General features: G+C 37.0%; 1 protein-coding gene across 10 annotated transcripts in view; it reads right to left on the minus strand.

Annotated features, from left to right (window-relative positions):
* NLGN1 (neuroligin 1) overlaps positions 1–19,722 on the minus strand; it is a 477,276-nt gene that overhangs the window by 199,378 nt on the left and 258,176 nt on the right. For all 10 annotated transcript variants that reach the window (XM_061452521.1, XM_061452520.1, XM_061452522.1 and 7 more), the window contains one exon: positions 14,109–14,261. In XM_061452521.1, the coding sequence (XP_061308505.1) occupies positions 14,109–14,261 (153 nt within the window). The remainder of the gene's footprint in view (positions 1–14,108; positions 14,262–19,722) is intronic.

Raw genomic sequence — 19,722 nt, forward strand, 5'->3', positions numbered from 1 at the left:
GATCCCTTCCTAAGAAGAAAAACAGGCAAAGAAGGGAGAGGAAAAAGTAGTCTTCCATTCCATTGTAACTTGCAGGCAGCCCTTTAGGACTTCAAAATTAGGAGCTACTTTCCAACTGAAAAAGCTGTAACATAAGACTTCATTTGGTCTAGCCTGTGACCATGTGATTCTTCACCCACCAATATTTAATTTCTGTGTAATGCTGTAAGTGCAGGTTTTATTAAAGAGCTTGAAAGCCCTAGCTTGAATGTGAAAAAGGTTCTGCATCTCTGCTTTGGATGTAAGCCACTGAAAAATTTTCAGGAGAGAGATCATTATCTCTCACTGCTAGACTGTCAAAGCAGAGCTAGTTAACTCCATTGGGATGGGAGCATAAGTAATCCTTTCCGTGCCTGTGAGCCACAGTCTGAAACCTTAGCAAGTGAGAGCAGATGATAAATCTACTCATCAAAAAAGGCTGGTAGTGTGGATACTGCTTTGCAGGAAAAAATACTTTTTGCCTAAGACAACTATAACAGGCTAATTAATTTTCATTAGAGTCCAGTCTATGCAGAAACAAAATTTACAGTGATAATCAGAAGTTAAAAGATCAGGCAGACAATTCATCTGTCCCCTCATATTAGTTGGTATTCCACTGCTATGCCTTAAGATCATACAACCATAGCCTTGAGGTAGCAGGAACCTATCAAGATTGTTTAGTCTATCACCTCCCCTGCTCACACTAGGGTCTACTACAGTGGGTTATTCAGGACCATGTCCAGGTGGGGTTTGAAGATCTCCATGCATTGGAGACTCCTCAACCACTCTGGGCAACCCGTTTCTGTGCCTGACCACCCTCAGAGTAAACAAGGATTTTTGTCACTGGAATTTCCTGTATAATTGGTGCCCATTGACACTTGTCCTTTTGCCAAATACCGTGGTTGTGGTTTAACCCCAGTTGGTAACTAAGTACCACACAGACCCTCACTCACCCTCCCCCACACTTCCTTTCTGCCCAGGCAGGACAGGGAGGAGAATCTAAAGATTGTAAACCCCACAGGTTGAGATAAGAACAGTTTAATAACTAAAATCAAGTACAATATACTACTACTAATAATAATAATAAGGAAAATAACAAAGGGAGAGATAAAATATCAAGAGGGGAACAGAAAAAAAAAACAAAACAAACACAAGTGATGCACAACACAATCGCTCACTACTCGCTGATAGAGAGCTTGACCTGAGCAGCGACTTGCCCTTCCAGATAACTCCCCCTAGTTTATACATCGAGCATGATGTGCTGTGGTATGAAATATCCCTTTGGCTACTTTGGGTGAGGTGTCTTGTCTCTGTTCCCTCCCTGCTTTTGCGCCCCACCTCACTGGCAGAGCATGAGAGACTGGAAAGTTCTTGATGAGGGTAAGTGCTACTGAGCAACAACCAAAACAACATTACTTTGTTGAAGTGTTGTGAGCAAATCATATAAAAGCAGAAAAAGATTCATATACTACTAGTGCAATATTGAAAATGTGTCTGGAGTCATTCTGGAACACTGTGAAGACTTCAACAGTGGTAAGCCAGAAACATGCTTACACAAACGAGAATAACAGACTAAAACAGATGCATAGACCCAGGGTTTTCTGATGTCCTAGGCAGTAGAAAGAGAATCTCCACCTCTTTCAGGGGCACTGCACCAAGTGGTTCTTCTACAGATGCGTAATGTTGTCATTGCTAATTCTTTGGTAAAAACACATATTTCCTATTTGTTTCGCCCTAGTAAAAATAGATAAAAATAAAGTTCTAGCAAGGCTGATTATTCCCAATGACAGCTGTGTGCAATGGTTTTGCAAGGGGGACTTCTATGGTAGCCTGAACTGGAAGTGGTTACAAGAGAGTACTGTCCTTAAGATTATCCAGACTGTTTCTGACCCTCCACTGCATCTTCAATACACTATAGCCAAGCCATGCTATTTTTTCATATTTCATATGTTTTAAAAACAAAAGGTTAAAACAGAATATTTATTCTAGATGAGACTTTTTCAAAATAAGCAGTTCAAATACACATACTAAATATACTGCTGTTTGTAAACTTGTTTGCATGCAGTACTTTCAAAAGGAACTTACAAAGTAAAACATCTGCTGCCATGAATGAATTTGAACTAGAGATCAAAACACTACCTGTGAAATATTTATAAAAAGAAAAAAGCAAAAACCTGTATAGAAATTCCAAAGGATGAAAAATAACATTATGCTTATGGAGGAAAAAGAAAAGGCAATGTATGCCTCATTTTAAAGATATTTAAGAATGCAACCTTAAATTTCAAATTGTGATCATCACTTCCATAATGGTTAGCTTAGAGACAAATGTGAGGATGGAATTCAGGCACTACCACAGGTGTTTAAATTTGTGGTTCTTGGAAAATGTGGGTAGCATCTTGTTATATATCGGTAACATTTTTAAAGCACATCTTCAGCTGGAGGGAGTCCACATTAGATAAAATCTAACTGAGCAAGGTAGATGCCAAGTGAATTCTTTTCTATTAGAAGAAACATATAGGAAAGATGTGAGTACATTTCCATTTTAAGTCACCTTTTTAATGTACATTCAAGAACTTAAAGATAAACAAAAGCGAAGCAATGTGTGTCCAAACTATTTATTACAGCAGCAGAAGAAACTCGACAATGAAATGGTTTGTAAGCTCTGAACACTCAGGATGTGCAAGCCCATGAAATGTTAAAAGAGAAAAATTCAAATTATCAGAAAGAAATGGTGAAAATAAAGTTAATACACCTTTTATTGTGAACATTTCCCTTTCAGTCTACCATAAATTAGCCTTCCTAGTTAATGACTATATAAAAGCAAAAGGAAAATATTTAGATAATTTTTGTCAAGAGCCATGTAATAATAAAGCAAGTAATTATAATAGCATTAGGATGCTCAGGAGTGTATTTTATAGGGTCATTAATATGGTTCATGGGTAGCTGAAAGCACATGGCCTTTGGCCTCATGCCTCACAGCACACATGGGGCATGCATTAATGGCTCTGTAAAGCACACCATATTGTGTCTCACTGCTTTAATAAAGCCTTACAGATGAAATGCTAAGCCATTTTCAGTTGAGCTAGAGTATTTAGCTGAAGTTGAAAGGAAAATTTCAGTCATAGAAACAAATAATGTAATGTGTAATAAAGTATACTGATAATTAGAGATGAAAGCAAACTTTTTTTAAAAAGAAATTAATTTACCTGTATGTTTTCTGTTGAAATCAGTGAGATGATACAAATAAGTGGTTACCAAATTCATGTGATATTAGAACCTCAGTAAAGAAAATGTTAGGGATATGTTTACCTTTTCTTTTTTTATATTATTTGGAGCTATATGGCACTAGGCTTTTTCTCTCTTTGTATTTTTTACTTCTAGACTGAATGCTTAATTCTCAATTAATAAAAGAGAAAGTGAAGAATTTTTTCAGCATACCTATGGCAATGTAAGATACCTTAACTGAAATCCAGGTGGAAACTGTTGAGAAGATGAACGAATTATAATAAGTGTGAGAGAATTCATAAAATCAAACATTCAAGAGCTGGCAGAAAAATGGAGCAAAAATTTTTTTTATTGCTGGGATTCTTAAATGTTTAGTGATTCTCCCAGAGAAAGACTGCTCACCTCTGTTTGATTCTACTTCATTAAAATCTTGATACAGAGAGTGAAAAATTGCTGCAGAAAAATGAAAAACCCCAGTAAGATTTTTTCCAGTTTGCTTCTTATTTTGAGCAACAATAGTGCTTACAACATATACAATACAAGAAATACTTCTGCAAATACATTGGTACCTATTATTTACATTTGTTTTAAGGCAATTTTCATACTTTGCTTAAGTGATGTTAGCCAATATACATACTTTCCTCTGGCCTTTCACAAGCCTTCATTTAGCATTTTGTCAAGTAATAATGTATTCAAATTCAGTGTTCACCAAATTAATATTTATTTACCAGTACATCAAGGGATGTAAGAAATCAGTGTATCAATGTAGCCTTCTATATATATTCTCTTCTCTATATATATTCTCTTCTATATATATTCTATATATATATTCTCCATTAGAAAATAAAGCAAATTTTTTGTATTTTACTGTACTATTTTATATGTTGGCTAAGGCAGGAATTTACACATGGATCACATATTCAATAGAAGAAAAAAAATTTAGGACCCTCTTTTGCCAGTACTGCAAGTCTTCTAGATCTATTGTTCACATTACTCTTTTGAACTATTAAAATTCCTGTTACAACCCTAAAATACAGATCTTGTTCAACTGATTCAAAAATATCTTGAGGTATTATATCAAAGTATCAGAACAGTATTCCAGCTAGTACCTATATATGTAAACTTATTTGCACACGAAAAAAAACCAAAACATAAAATGAGCAATTTTATGCATCGGAAATGTGTGAAAAATGAGAGCAACATTTGCAATGGAAATCCCTGACAAGTTATCTATTTTTTTGAAAACCCCACAGCATAGAGAATTTAAGCTTCAGAAAACTTGGGGCTATTTTCATATATGTAATTAAATGCAGTGAATTGGGAATCCAGATGTATGTTAGCTACTTGTCCAGCTACTTGTACCAGAAGTATCAAAAGAATCTTGATTTGCCTTTTTTCTAGGCATGAACCACAGCAGCTAACTCTGGAGGGAAGGGTACCTGGCCCACCAAAATTGGGCACAGATCTAACCTATCTGCTGAGCTGTAGTATGTTTCTTAGTGTCTTCCTGCCTTGCTTGAAAATCAGAATATTGGAAACTCAGAAGATTATTTCAGCATTGGAAAGCTCTGCAGGGAGATACAGATTGCATAAAAATCCTCATCTCTTGGCTTGTAGTTAGACAGATCCTTTCCTGGAAGTCTGGCATTCTGGCAAAGGCAGAGCAGCCTAAATTCTGTTTGCTTCTAAGTATAAAGCTGAATTCAGCTTTTCTGACAAGTCATCCACCACAAGACAACCAAAGCCTTAGGACAATGCATAATGTATAACACAGGCTATTTTGTATACCTGAAACATTTCTAACAATATGGATTACAGATTTTAGACAGGGATCAGTGATGGTGTAAAAGTAATTTGGTCCGATGTTACTTAAAGGAATGCAAAGTTAGCTACATCTAGCTAGATCGTAAAAATTACAAATAATTTAGGATAATAGAGCCAAAGACTCTGACAGTTTTTCCTGAGGCAGCAAGATGTCTGTACTTTGTCTTCAATGAGCACCTTCTCTCCTGTTTTTGCAAGTATTATCAAATCGAAGCTTATTCCGCTCTCAAAGACACATCTGCTATTTGGAAAAAATGGAATAATATTGTATGATAAAATATTGATCAAGGGAGTTTATCTTAACAAAAAGTAATTTCTCTTGACAGAAATGACACAAACTGCTCTTATGGCAAAATAAATAGTTTTGAAGTTTCTTATTTGTTATTTTTCTGTTTGCCAAAAAAAGAAATGACAAACATTAGAATAAACCTGTTATTTAAAATGTACCTGTACCAAGACAGAAACCTATTCAATGGCAAACAAAATGATGTTTTGCGCCCTAAAAACCAAGAGAAGCGGGTGTGTATCCACCTATTCAAGCAGGTGTATAATGTCAATTTGCTGTGCAAGAAAAAGCACAAACAGAAAATAAGTGGTTCATTTTAAAATGCTGTATATATTCAGGGTTCCCATTTCATAAAGATCTTGCCTGCTGTGCACTGCAGTTGACCCTTTAAACATATCTAGTCAATAACCTATTGTTTACTGCAAGTCCATTTTGTCATTTTGATGGTACAGATTCAAGTGTGGCAATCTTCCTTTCTCTGCTTCACTGCATACATGACTGCCTTTGGCTGGTACTAGCTCACAAAAACCCCACTAAAATGTCATTAATTACAGCAGGTTTGAGATCTGAATGCTAATTCTATTAATGGAGCTTTGAAATTAGGACACTGTAAATCTAGATGATCTGTGCTTAGGCATCCTGCACATTGGGCTGACCTGTGGTTACCTACTATATTAAATAAGAATTGTTGAATATATTTTTGGAATTCTAAGTATGTGTAAATCAGACCTTGTGAAGTATACCACCAGAGGGAATAGATAACCACAGCATGCTTTCTGTCTTAACTTCTATTTATCTATCATCAAATTCATTTGGAGTGCTTCATTGCAAGAAACTGATGACCAAGGCTATGGTGGGATCAGACAAGACCTTCCAGACACTTTCTCTACTATGTAATCTCAAATTGATGAAATTTCATTTATAATCAGCTTTATATTCAATATATGTGAGACTTGTTATGAAGATGCTGAGGGTCCCTAAAAGTATTTATGAATTAATAATCTCTAGAAGTCCTTCCAATTCAAAAAACTTCAATGAATGATTTTTGACTTCACATTTTGATGTTCTTTGCTACTAATTTCCCATCCTTAGTTTCAATGTAATGTGCTTTTACTTAGGGAATAATATATAATCTTCTGTTCATCTATCATTTTTACTCACATGCATTAAGTAATGGGTAATAGAAGAAAAGCTCATCAGAGACCCTTTGGTGGTACAGCAAAGCTGGAATAAAATGCCATCTCCTGACAGTACCTTTAAGGTTTCATAAAAAGATAACGAATGTGCTTGTCACTGACGCTAATGATCAAATATTTTCCTAATTTTACTGGACATTAAATTCTGAACTATGAAAGAAAACGCCACAGTCTGAGCAATGTAGGAAAAAGAATCTTGCTACATTTTTCACCTCCTTCAATACCTAACTTAAACCTTCTTGTTCCAGTATTACTTTTACTGAGTAGTCACTATGCCATGAGTGGGTGATGATTACTTTTACTCAAGTGAAGAGGTGTATTTTCAGCAGGAAATATAAAGTTGCAGAATAGGAACATGACGGGTTATATATGCAAAAATACCTAAGTGACACAGGACACCAATTCACCACAATATCTTTATGAAATTGACTAAAAGGTTTTTTTTCAATCTGAAGTGAAGAAATTTTTGAAAGAGCTATGTCTAAATTTTATATATGATTTTGAAACATATCTGAAAGATATCCTCTGTTTAATACTTTCAGTAGTATTACCGTGATGTCAAAATAAAAAGACAAGCAAGGCAGAAAATAAAAAATATAAAAAAAAAAACAAAACCAAAAACCACCAAACCAACAAAACAAACAACACACACATAAAGCCAACAACAAAAATAAAACCCAGAATAAAACACCCCAAACTGTGTAATGGGAACAACACAATGTAAATAATTACCAAAATAAGGGTTGATCAGTTTAACAAATTAGATTAACACTGAAAAAACCCCAGACCTGATTTGAAAGCCCTGAAAAAAGCAAACCAAAAACAAAAACAAAAATAAAACAACAAAGGTATGCCCTTTTATTTAGAAAATATCAAAACAATACCTTCTAGTCAATCACAATGGAATTAGACTCCTAAAATAGGCAAGTACTTATAAATTCTTCTGAATTAGTTTTCATTCTAATATATTCTCATCTCTGTGTTCAATCCTGAAAATGGTCAACTAGATAATTTTCCATCCCACAAAACAGTTAACTAGGCTACAGTCTGGAATTACTACAGTAAAAGGAATAAGCCCACATGCATAAATTCACTCATAAAGAAAAGTTGTGCATTACTTTTTGCTTGCTGGGAATGTGCAACGTCTTTTTCAGAGAAAGATGGTCAACGGCAGAAATTACCCAGCACATACTGCAGGGCTGTACCTTATATTCCATGTACCTCTTTAGCCAGTACGATATTGCGGGTTAGCATGTGTCTGCAGTGAAGCAGCATGTATGTTCAAACCTAATGTATTTTCCTAACAGATTCTGGCACACTGCAACAAAAAATGTTAAGGCATAGTAAGATTAACCCCGCATACCCTGAGCATCAGTTCTGAGCAGTGACAGCTACAAAGGGAGCCTCGAGCCCTTGCCAGGCCTTGCTCAGGACCTGCAGCTCCGCTGAGGGGAGCAGGGACTCACAGGGGCGGCACCAGGAGGGAAGGCACCGCCCCGAGCCGGTAAAACCCGACCCAGGGAGCTGGGAATAGGGTGGGCAAACAGGGTGTGGTACCTCAGGCAGGGTGTGGCATGTAATAGAGGAGCCGACAAGGAGAGGTGCCATGCTTGACCTCGTGCTCATCAACAGGGAAGGGTTCGTCGGAAATGTGACCCTCCTGGGCAGCCTTGGGTGCAGCGATCATGAGATGGCTGAATTCGAGATCCTCAGGACAGTGAGAAGAGCGTGCAGCAAGCTCACTGCCCTGGACTTCAAAAGAGCAGACTTTGGCCTCTTCAGGAACCTGCTTAGTAAGGTTCCATGGGATACAGCCCTAGAGGGCAGGGGGGCCCAAGACTGCTGGTTGATATTCTACTGCATAGTGCAGCAGGAGGGCCAGGAGACCTCCTTGGATGGATAAAGAGCTCCTGAGGAAAATTCAGATGAAAAAAGAGGCTTATAAAGAGTGGAAGCAAGGACAGGTGGCCTGGGAAGAATACAGGGATGTTGTCCAGGAAGCTAGGGACCAGGTTAGGAAAGCTAAGGCCCAGTTAGAATTAAACTTGGCTAGGGATGTTAAGGATAACAGGAAGGGATTCTACAGGTACACTGAGAATAAAAGACAGACTAGGGACAATGTGGGCCCTCTCCAGAAGCTATCAGGAGAACTGGCTACACAGGATTTAGAGATGGCTGAGATTCTGAATGACTTCTTTGCCTCAGTCTTCACTGGCAAAGGCTCTGACCAAACCACCCAAGTCTTGGAAGGCAGATGCAGGGACCGTGAGAATGAAGATCTTGGGCCCACTGTAGGAGAGGATCAGGTTCGAGACCACCTTAAGAACCTGAATGTACACAAGTCCATGGGACCTGATGAAATCCATCTGCAGGTCCTGAAGGAGCTGGCAAATGAAGTTGCTGAGCCACTGTTCATCATATTTGAAAAATCATGGCAGGCAGGTTTGCCGATGACACCGTGTGGTTCAGTTGATATGCTGGAGGGAAGGAATGCCATCCAGAGGGACCTCAGTATGCTTGTGAGGTGGGCTGATGCCAAGTGCAAGGTCCTTCACCTGGGTTGGAGTAATCCCAGGCACAGCTACAGGTTGGGCAGAGAAGAGATTCAGAGCAGCCCTGCGGAGAAGGACTTGGGGGTGCTGGTCAATGAGAAACTTAAATGAGCCGGGAGTGTGCGCTTGCAGCCCAGAAAGCCAACCGTATCCTGGGCTGCCTCAAAAGGAGCGTGACCAGCAGGTCGAAGGAGGTGATCCTGCCCCTCTACTCTGCTCTTGTGAGACTTCACCTGGAGTATTGTGTGCAGTTCTTGTCCCTCAACATAAAAAGGACATGAAGCTGATGGAGCAAGTCCAGAGAAGGGCCATGAGGATGATCAGGGGACTGGAGCACCTCCTGTATGAAGACAGGCTGAGGAAGTTGGGGCTGTTCAGCCTGGAGAAGAGAAGGCTGTGTGGAGATCTCATAGCAGCCTTCCAGTATCTGAAGGGGGCCAAGGATGAGAAGAGGGACTCTTCATTAGGAACTGTAGTGATAGGACAAATGGTAATGGATAAAACTTAAACAGAGAAAGTTTAGATTCGATATAAGGAAGAAATTCTTTAAGTGTGGAGGCACTGGATGCGTTGCCCAGGGAAGTTGTGAATGCTCCATCCCTGGCGGTGTTCAAGGCCAGGTTGGATGGAGTCTTAGGTGACATGGTTTAGCATGCAGTGGGAGGGGGTGGGTGGTGGGTGTTGGAGCTAGATGATCTTCAGGTCTTTTCCAACCCTAAGAATTCTGTGATTTTTGTTGTGTTTTGTTTCCTTTCGCTATTCTGAGTTCAGACAATTTGCTGCAGTGACTTTACTTCAAGCATTAAAATTACAAACTGGCAAAAAATCAGGGTGGCAGAATACCTGTGCAGATGTTTTCTACTCAGTAATTCCTGTCAATATCCTCCAACTAAAGGGTGACAATATAAATAAAAGGCTAAATGACAGCAATGGTTCCCATACCCTCCTCAAAAAGGAAAGTGCACATATTTAGAGAAAGCATAACCAAGACAATCTCACTTCTGGGTTTGCTTCTATTTTGGCATAAATTACGGTTTTACAATTACAGAATGTCTGCCTTCCCAATGCAGACATTATTCAGAACGTTAAATGGAAAATCCAAAATAGACATAATTTTTCCTTTTTTCTTTATAACTTCGTTTTAACCCAGACACTTGGAATGACAATTTACTGTTTTTGTAGGGAAAAAAAAAAAAAGAGAAATGTAAAGGAGTGCTTCATATAGAGATTCCTATGAATCATTTTTCCATCCCCCTGTTCAGTTTGTGAGCTGCATTAAAAATGTTTCTTTCAGTTCTATTAAAGTCCTGTGGTTAAATGATAATCAAGAGGAAGAAGTATAAATTTATAAAATGAAGAAATGGGTAGCCAGTTAGTATAAACCAGCTCTCTCCTTTCTCGCCACTCCTGAGTGCTGACCCAAAGCATTCTCCTTTTCTAAATAAACCTTTCATATGAGAGAACACAGAAAACAGCACTGACAGTATTAAATCTATCATTATCTTTTCTGGATGTTAAATAGACTCCTTTTATAATCCTTTAACATTTCTTGTATGAAATAAAAAGCTCCTGCTTTTTACCAGATGGATATATGTTAAAAAAAATCTGAAGTCTCAAATCACTTGAGTTCAAAATCTAAACTTGTCTTCATATCTGTCCTTTCCTAAAAACAAGCCATAAAAATGTATTTGCACTTACTCCTATGCAGTTCTTCAGGGGTATTAGTTTACTTGCATAATATTCCTCACCAGATGAGATTGCTTGCGTAAGACTTGCATTTAAAAGGAATATAAATAAGATATACAGTCTGTTTCCAGTGGCTTCTCATTCAGTAGTCCCCAATTTTCAAGGGCAAACAGTTCTCTCTTCCATCTATCTATATGTAAGAAAAGTTTCTAACATATTTTCATTATCAGACTTTTTCCAAAGACTGAATTGGGGCATGGGTCTCACTGGGTTTTTGTTTGTTTTTTGAACACGCTTGCTTGTATTTCTTTAATTTTTATCATTGTTTTGTCTTTTCCAAAGCGATTTCACTTTTAAGTGACGTCCACGATTTTATTTTGAAGCAAATCTTGCAACTCTGTAAAATGCAGATCCTTGAGCAGGATCTGTCTATAAGACACAGGATGTTTCAACTCAGAATAAACAAAAAATAATCTGAATTGCACCAAAAGCTGTCTACTGTGGACTTAATAGTACTGTAACGAATCTAGTATCACAGCATATCCTCCCTTTCCATCTCTAGTGGTCTGGAAGAAAATGCTGCTCTAAACATTCATTTGGCTGGCTTCCTTCTTAAGAAACGTCACAGTGCAAATCTTGGTGAAACAACAGCAGAACACGTAGGACTCACAGAGATCATCTTTGTTAAGATGTATATCCACAAAGACTGGTACAAGACTGGTACAAGAAACTCAGATCAATAAAGGTCATATGAAAGTGAGAAGATAGATCTTATTTGCTCCCTGTGTCTTCTCATGTGAAAAGAAATCCCTGTATTACTTCTCCCTGTAGAGCCAGGGATTTTAGACAGCAGTTAAGTGAGATCTAGATCTGTCCCACAGGCAATGGACAGTGAAGCTTGAACCTCTCACCTTATGGGATATGATCAGATAAGGGAAGCTGAGAATTTGTCAACTATGTATTTGTAAACCATACCTTATTTCATGTGATTGCAAAGGACAACATTCTGCTGTACAATAACAAACAAGAGTTTCAGAATAGCAAAAGTTGGTATCTACTCTGATTATGCAAAAGTTCTACTCTGAGACCATGAAACAAAGAAAGGCAGAAAAAATGAAAACTATGCAGTGAATGCTCCATCCCTGGTGGTGTTCAAGGCCAGGTTGGATGGAGTCTTGGGTGACATGGTTTAGTGTGAGGTGTCCCTGCCCATGGCAGGGGGGTTGGAACTAGATGATCTTAAGGTCCTTTCCAACCCTAACTATTCTGTGATTCAATGATTCTGTGATTACCAGTGTGTTTCTGCGCTACCTATTCCGTACATCATTTCTTATTTAATACATGGCAGATAAGCATTGTACCAGATATAAAATACATAAACAACTTCTACATATAGTTAACAGGTGCAGTTATTTTTCTAAGAAAACCCTGCAAGCCTGCTACGGGGTTATTTTAGTTAGCTTGAAACTAATTTCAAGTATTCATACCAATCACTGAATTCTACAATGAATTTTAGAGGTTTTACTGTAATAGGTCTCACTTGAAAGAAAATTATCTCTCTGCCCCTTGAGGCTCTGTAAAGTCCACAGAGTCCAAAGAACCACAAAAACACAAACACAAATGAAATCCTCCTAATCTCAGTAAGATGTTAGCAGTAGGTTGTCTCAAGAACCAGTACTAAATTACAAGTGCAAAAGCCATTATCATCAACAAAGGTGAATTATTTTTCATCTTTCAAGCAACTAGCCCTTTCAAACACTGAAAATACAAATGATTTAGGAATTAGAATAAATAATTTACAAAAATAAACAGTGCTTTCAGATAACAGATACTTTATTACTGGATGGAATACCCTACTGACATATAATAGAGACAAATGTTTGAAATATCAGACATGAGAGCACAGTGTAAAACTAAAATGTTGATTAGAGGCACAGATTACAGATTATTAACTGCTGTAATAATACGTGCCTAGGACTTGAAGTCACTATACAAATTGGAACAGAGGAGGAGAGAGAAACACATACAAAATATCAGAATTTCCTTGCTTAAGGTAGTACATCACAGATGAAACCTCCAACTTGATACGAAGGAGATAAATCCAGCAAGAAACAGTTATGATGTGTCTGGAAATGATTCAGTCCCTTGTAAAACACAAGCACAGCAGATTAAGTTTCAAAATCTAAAATAAAAATCCACTTCCTTCCCCCCAAACTAAAGTGCATTCAGTCAAATTTTTAACAAAAATCTAGCAGTTGGAAGAATATTACTCAGATAAGCAGACCAGAACTGATGGTTTGGCAATTGTGCTAACTGAATTCAAACCACAAAGAGACAGAACAATGATGAAAATATTGATCACATGAAAGAAAACTAGAGTAAACAAGAGCAGCAGACACATCTAATGCCCATGAATAGAAAACAAAGTTAACTGGTCTTCAGAACCAACTCTGCTGTGAATAACACCTGGCCTATCACACCACTTCAGAAGTTACAGGGAATACCCCTATACCTATGTAAGTTTTCTGAAGTTACTCTACTGACCTCCATAATTTTCCAAAATTGAACTCCTGCTTTCAGAAGTCTTGTAACATTTCAGTAGACTATACAGAAGAAACAACAATCGTATTGTCTCAAGAGCTGGTGAACATGTAACACAAATGTGACCCCATTGAACAAACAGCAAAATATAAATTTTTGCAAATACAAGCTACAAGAGGGATACCACACAAGTTTACCAAGAGCATAAGCATGCCCCATTCACTGTATTTGAAACAACCAAAAGTAACTCTATTCGCTCCCTAATTTGGCCTAGAAAAGAAATACTGGAGGTATTTGAATTATACTCAAAACACTTTTCAAAAACACAATGAAGCACCAACAAAATAGGTGCAAAGCACAGCTCTTATTAAATAATTTATTAAGACCCTTAGCTTTTCAAAATATGAAAAAATCATGATAATCAAAACTTCCAACAGAAAACAATTTTATCTATCACTTTACATTTCTTAGAAAAACAACCTCAATTACCTGTCTACAAAAACAAACAAACAAAAACAACCCAAAGAACCCCACCAGGGTTTTACAGGAAAAAAACAAACCCAGGGAACTCTTCTGTCTGAACAGCTCAGCCATGGGAACACCTGTTTCATTCCCTTAAAAGCATGTCAGCGGATTCTTCCAGATGATACTTGCAGTGTCTTCGTATCATCCCCAGAACACAAGCCTTTTGTTTTACAAAGAATTTTTTTTTTTTAATACATTCTCACATATAACATGAATCAGACAGCAGGGATTAATTGAAAGCTGAAAGTTTCTTACCAAGTACCCCAAGGCGATAGTTGACTGTGATGACTATCACATTCCCATAACTTGCTAGAACACTGCCATCATATAAGTTTCCAGTGCCTTCCATGTAGGACCCTCCATGAATATACACCATCACAGGCTTAGGTCCCCCACTGTCCCGAATGTCTGGAAAAAATATTAGGACACATTTTATCTCAGGAAAGTACTAAAGAAGATACATGCAATATTTAAATTTTTTAGTGAGGTTATTTTTCTTGAAGTGTTTCTCAAGCAACATCTTTTACATAAGGAAATGGGCAGGTGGGCGTGTTTGGTTTTTTTTTGTGGCTTGCTTGTAACTGAAGTTCATATTTTTAAAACACTTGTTGGCCTCAGAAAAGCAGAAAGGAATTGAAAACGGTAATGTTTTCTCATACGCAATAGGACTGTGGTCTGATTCTGTTCCTGCTGAATTTGACGTAAAACATCTACTAACATTAGTGTGTGCTCATTTAGTCAAAGTCTTAACACTTCTGAAAGCTTAGTCCATCTTTCTGTTTACTTAGCTAAAGGCAATTCACCATATTAAGATAAACAATATTTCTGCTCATAACATTCTTCCAGTATAGAAGCAATCAAGTAATTCATAAAAGCGGTGTATAAACAGCTGTCTTTTGATAGATGTGAAGTCTAAGTTCTCAAAAGGTACCTGGAAGCTGTTTAATATTAGATCTCAAATGGATATTGTTTTTAACCTGGGTAGCCTGAAGTTTATAGAGTGCATTGGTCCTTCTTATTTTACTAAATTGTGGAAAGGACTGCATATTTGGAAAAATAGCTGCCTACATTCAAACAAATTGCAAAGTTCTCAGAAGTGGCTCTGAATAGAGGTAACAATTTTAAATCTCAGAAGCTCTGCCATTCTCTTAGACAAAATTAGATATTGACATACTGGTTTGAGTTTATTTTTAATTAGGACATTGACTTGGATATCCCGTCCCCCACATAGTCCTATTTGCAAACTGATGCATCTACTCAGAAAAATATGTGGAATACCTGAACACCACTGCTCCTTGTGAGGAAACCTGTTTTTAAGTACCAATTCAAAGTAACAGTTAGTGGTGGGATAATATATATATTTTTAAAAGATTTTTTTAAAAGTCTTTTAAAGAAAGTCTTTTAAAGAAATCAGCTAAGGTGTAAATTTAAACTTTTACATCTGGATTAAACTGTATTTTGATCTCATGTATAGATGCCTGAGTCTTTGCCACTGGCCAAGTCATAATATTCCTTAATAGTCCCTAAAAATCAAGAAAGACAATAACAAGAGAGCATATGAAAACTTCCCAATGAGGAAATGTACAAGAATATTCTGATTTCAAAATGTTTTTTTGTCATTATAACAGTATTCAAGTGACTTCCCTGACTACTCACTTCACCACCTGAAGAAACCTCAGGTGTACTGTTTACTCCTTTGATTTTGAGGAATCTTAGTTAAGAAGCTTTCAAGTAAGCTCTCTCTGAAGTTGTCTGAATTATTTCTGAAGCACTGTAAAGACTGGTAGGTGAGGAGAGTTGCATGAAAAACCCTGCTTTTTGAATTTGCTGAAAAAGATCAGTACAGATGTGTCTGTTTATAGAAAGCCAGTTGCTATTGTTAAATGCAACAATATAACATATGGTTACGTTATGTAACATATAACACATACATGTTATATATACTACGTTATATTCCTGATTCTAATTTGAAGAAATGCCAGAACAGTCAAGATTAGAAATTGGATCTTCCATACTGGAAGTACTAGAACAATTATTTATTCAAGACCAGAAGGACAATGGAAGCTTGTGCATGAAATTGCTTGTATTGCTTTCCTCACTCAAGCATATAGTAAGGGCTTTCCAACATGCAATTTTCAGAGTGTAAAGCTATGGAGATAATTTACCTTCACTGTACACAGAACAGAATTATGAGCTCCTGAGGTTTAAAATCTACACCAAGGAAGAAGTCTTTTCAAATTCATATACTGTTTTCAGTACACGGTTTGTTCATAGTCTATGATGCTCTTCTTTTTGGATACAAACATGGATGCAATAATAAATTATTAATCTGAAATCACTGTGTGACTGTTCCCAGCAGAAATTGTACACAGTTAATTGTATGCTTGGTGGTAGCACAGGGGGAGACTGTCTCGGAATTCCTCTTTAATTAAAATTACATAGAATTACAGAGCACCAACTGCGAACAGTAATGAAACATTGGTAGTACTGGCCTGTTTCTCTGGAAAATAATATTGGAATATTTAGAAAAGAATGGGCATCCTTCCTCTGAGAAAGGAAGCAAATATTCATGAGTGAGACCTATGGCATCATTCTCTGAGTAAATTCTGTCTGTATTATTGTTTTGGTATTTCCTACTACTAATATTCTTGTACAGGGTGCAGAAAGATAAGACTGATTTTCATCTCTGCCTGTGTGCCGCATCAGAGATCATTGCTGCAACCTATAGCTAGGCATATTTGAAAGGTGTGAACATTTAGCTGGGAGAAAACTGCTTAACTGCAGATGTAGTTAACTAGTGGATATTATTAAACAATAAGATCAAAGGAAGAAAGAAAAAAAAAAATCAGACCACAATCAAGAATTTATTTCTACCTGAGAGTAAATGTTCTCCCATCAAAACTATCATCCTTTAAAATGGAGGAAGTATTAAGATAGTATTCTTGGAGAATATTAGGAGGAAAAATTTAGTGAGGAGAAATTCTGTATTTGTACAAAAGTGCAAGAAAGATGCACTTAAAGTGTTTATTGGAGTTAAGTGTCCAACTCATCAAAGAAAATAATTGAGTTTTGGGACTTGGATACTTTTCAAGTGCTGACTGTAAATGATTCGATACATCTTTCTTTTTTTTTTTTCCCTGCAGGCTGGTATGAGTCCTTTGCATGCATGTGCTGGAATGGTCTCAGTAAACTGTAGCTACACATTCTCGTGCAGATTAATAGTTATTCCTGGATGCAGATTAATAGTTACTTGTGGAAGTAGCTCATTCTGAACCTGAAGAATTGAGGTGCAAATGTGGTATTTCTGCCAATGTAGATTTATATACTGATTTAATTTAGTTGTGTACTGTACTTTTTGTTGGATTTTATGAAGTGTTGCTTTAATTAAAAAGCAAATATTTTCAAAGACACATGCAGTAATAGTCCTGTTCAAAATCCTTCTCAAATACAACTCTTCCGTTTTCATTCACACACAACATCGGTTATGAGTGCTGTGATTTGTTCAGTTTTAAATTGTTAGCTCATAAAACATCTAAACACGTCTTACTGTATAGCATAGAATGGTCTTATTTATGACATGTACATGAACTTTCTCATTACAGTTTCAATCATCTCCTCTGTTCTGCACCTTTCTAATGTTTGTTGCATCTACTTTTTATGTCTAGTTTTAATTATGTTACAGGCAATTTAGGAATAGGGATGTCTTATTCTATGTTTGTAACATCACACAACAGGGAACTGGGTCAGACTGTGAATACCAGTCACAATTATCCTCAATAACAAAACATCATTACAGCTTCAGTCATTTGAAGTTGATGTGAATTGGTCACATGACCTAGCAAGTATAATTTGCAGGGAACAACCAAAACAGGAAAGGAAGAAAGCCTACCTGGAAACAACTAGTTAGTTAAGCACCTGTGTCACAAGCATCGTTTTGCTAATTGTTATAAAGAATCATAACACCTTGACATAGAGCATTAAGTAAACCTTGGGGTTTGAATATGAAACAGCACAAGAACGTGGAAAACTTTTAGACTGGTTAATGTAAAACCTATGTACTCGTTATGCAGAATATGGCTATGTGTGTAGCTTTTCCATAAGCTTGTGTCCTAAAATATTTAAGTACACCATGGTACCAATCAGTGCAACTCTTAATGATTTAAAAGCCTTTTAACAGTATTTGACCTTTCAGGTCAAATCTGTCAGATGCCTCATAGACACCCTGCTATTTTAATAAGCTAGTGCACCTAACAGTGCTAATATGCAGACATCCATTAATGCCATGTTTTTAACATGTGATATAAAACTAAATGTCCTGACACTATTAAAGTAACTATTGAACTTCTGATAGGAGTGTCAGCAAGGTTCTAGACACATTTAATTTTAAAATATAGTCTGCAGCCACCTCATTTCAGAAAACAGAATTATCTCATCTGTTTTTGTATCTGTCAAACCAATGGATGATTTTGTGCATTCTCAAACACTTAACTATCTCTACCTAAAAAATTATTTGGGATCCTGATGGAGGACGCTATGAATGTATATTATAACATAAAAAAAGGCCTATGCTTTTACAGAAAAGAATCTGGATCATACTCTCATTAGAGTAGGACCTCAACAGCCAGGTAGGTGTCATTTTAAATTATTAAAGATGATGGCTAGAAATGCAAAAGCTGACAGACTTTTCACCATACATGCAATGCTTGGCAGTGCTAAAATATAATGGAGCCCCAAAGCAGTGCTTAAATTAAAGGTCTTTCAGAATTTTTATTATGCACATTTCCAAGTATTAATAACATCACCACAAAAACTCAACATAATCTGACCTGAGGTTCTCAGTGTAAAGTGAAAATATAATTAGCAAAATTTAATATTCAAGTTATATTGGAATCTGTGTTTGGGAGTTGGCATCACAGAACTAAGATGAATGGGTGACAGAAATCACATATATGTCTATGTGTATCAGTCAGCAAGTTCACCTAAAGTGGTAAGATCTGTGGTATTCCAGCCTGGCTGGAACTCATTAAAGGCTGTAATTAAGGCTCGAGCATGTGGTTGCTTTGTGAAGTAGACAAATGTGTTCTGCTGTTTACTGATCTCTCAAGTCCGAAAACGAACTAATGCCAGATGGAGATTTTTTTTTTTCTCTCTTTCCTAATACCATGACAGTTGAAAGCAGACGAAATGCCAAACTTAGCAACCTAGTCTGTTTTAATACTAATGGAGCAATAGGGGTTTTTGGAGAAAATCCTCAATTCTGAAATGTGCTCTTTTGCGCCAATGATGCTACAGTCTATTAAGCATAAGAAGGGATTTGCAGATGCATTCTGCATCATTAGCAATTTAAAATTTGAGTGGATTTTTGTTTGTTTTGATTTAAAACATGCTCCAGACCAAAACCTTCCTTCCGTCAAAGTCCAATAGCCCATACAAGACAGAGCATCAGACTAAATGATTAGAATCATCACAGTTACAGCCTGTGAACAAACAGAAACATCTGTTCCTAATCCGTCTCCTTTTTCACAGAGATTGGAATGGGGAAGGAAAGGGTAGAAACATTTAGCAATTACAGTACAGACCCCACTTCTGAGGCATGTATTCTCAGTTCCCTGCTTTACTATGGACACAGTGTCTGCGTTCCTCAAACTCAGCATCTGTATTCCTCATTTCTAAAAATTGAATACAGCATTCCTCTATCGCAGACAGATACTGTGAAACTGAATACATTAAAAACAGAGATGCCTAAAGAACATTTGGGACTAAATAAGGATTTAATATTGACAGATTTATGTGCTAGGTAAGTTCTATATGACAGAAGGGTGGCTGAGAAGAATTCATCTGTGAGCAATCCTTCACAATATTTCATACA

This window comes from Pezoporus flaviventris, unplaced genomic scaffold (assembly GCF_033815535.1).
Source record: "Pezoporus flaviventris isolate CSIRO_AGI_PZ_B2104156 unplaced genomic scaffold, CSIRO_AGI_Pfla_v1 ptg000013l, whole genome shotgun sequence".
In the NCBI taxonomy this organism is placed as follows: domain Eukaryota; kingdom Metazoa; phylum Chordata; class Aves; order Psittaciformes; family Psittacidae; genus Pezoporus; species Pezoporus flaviventris.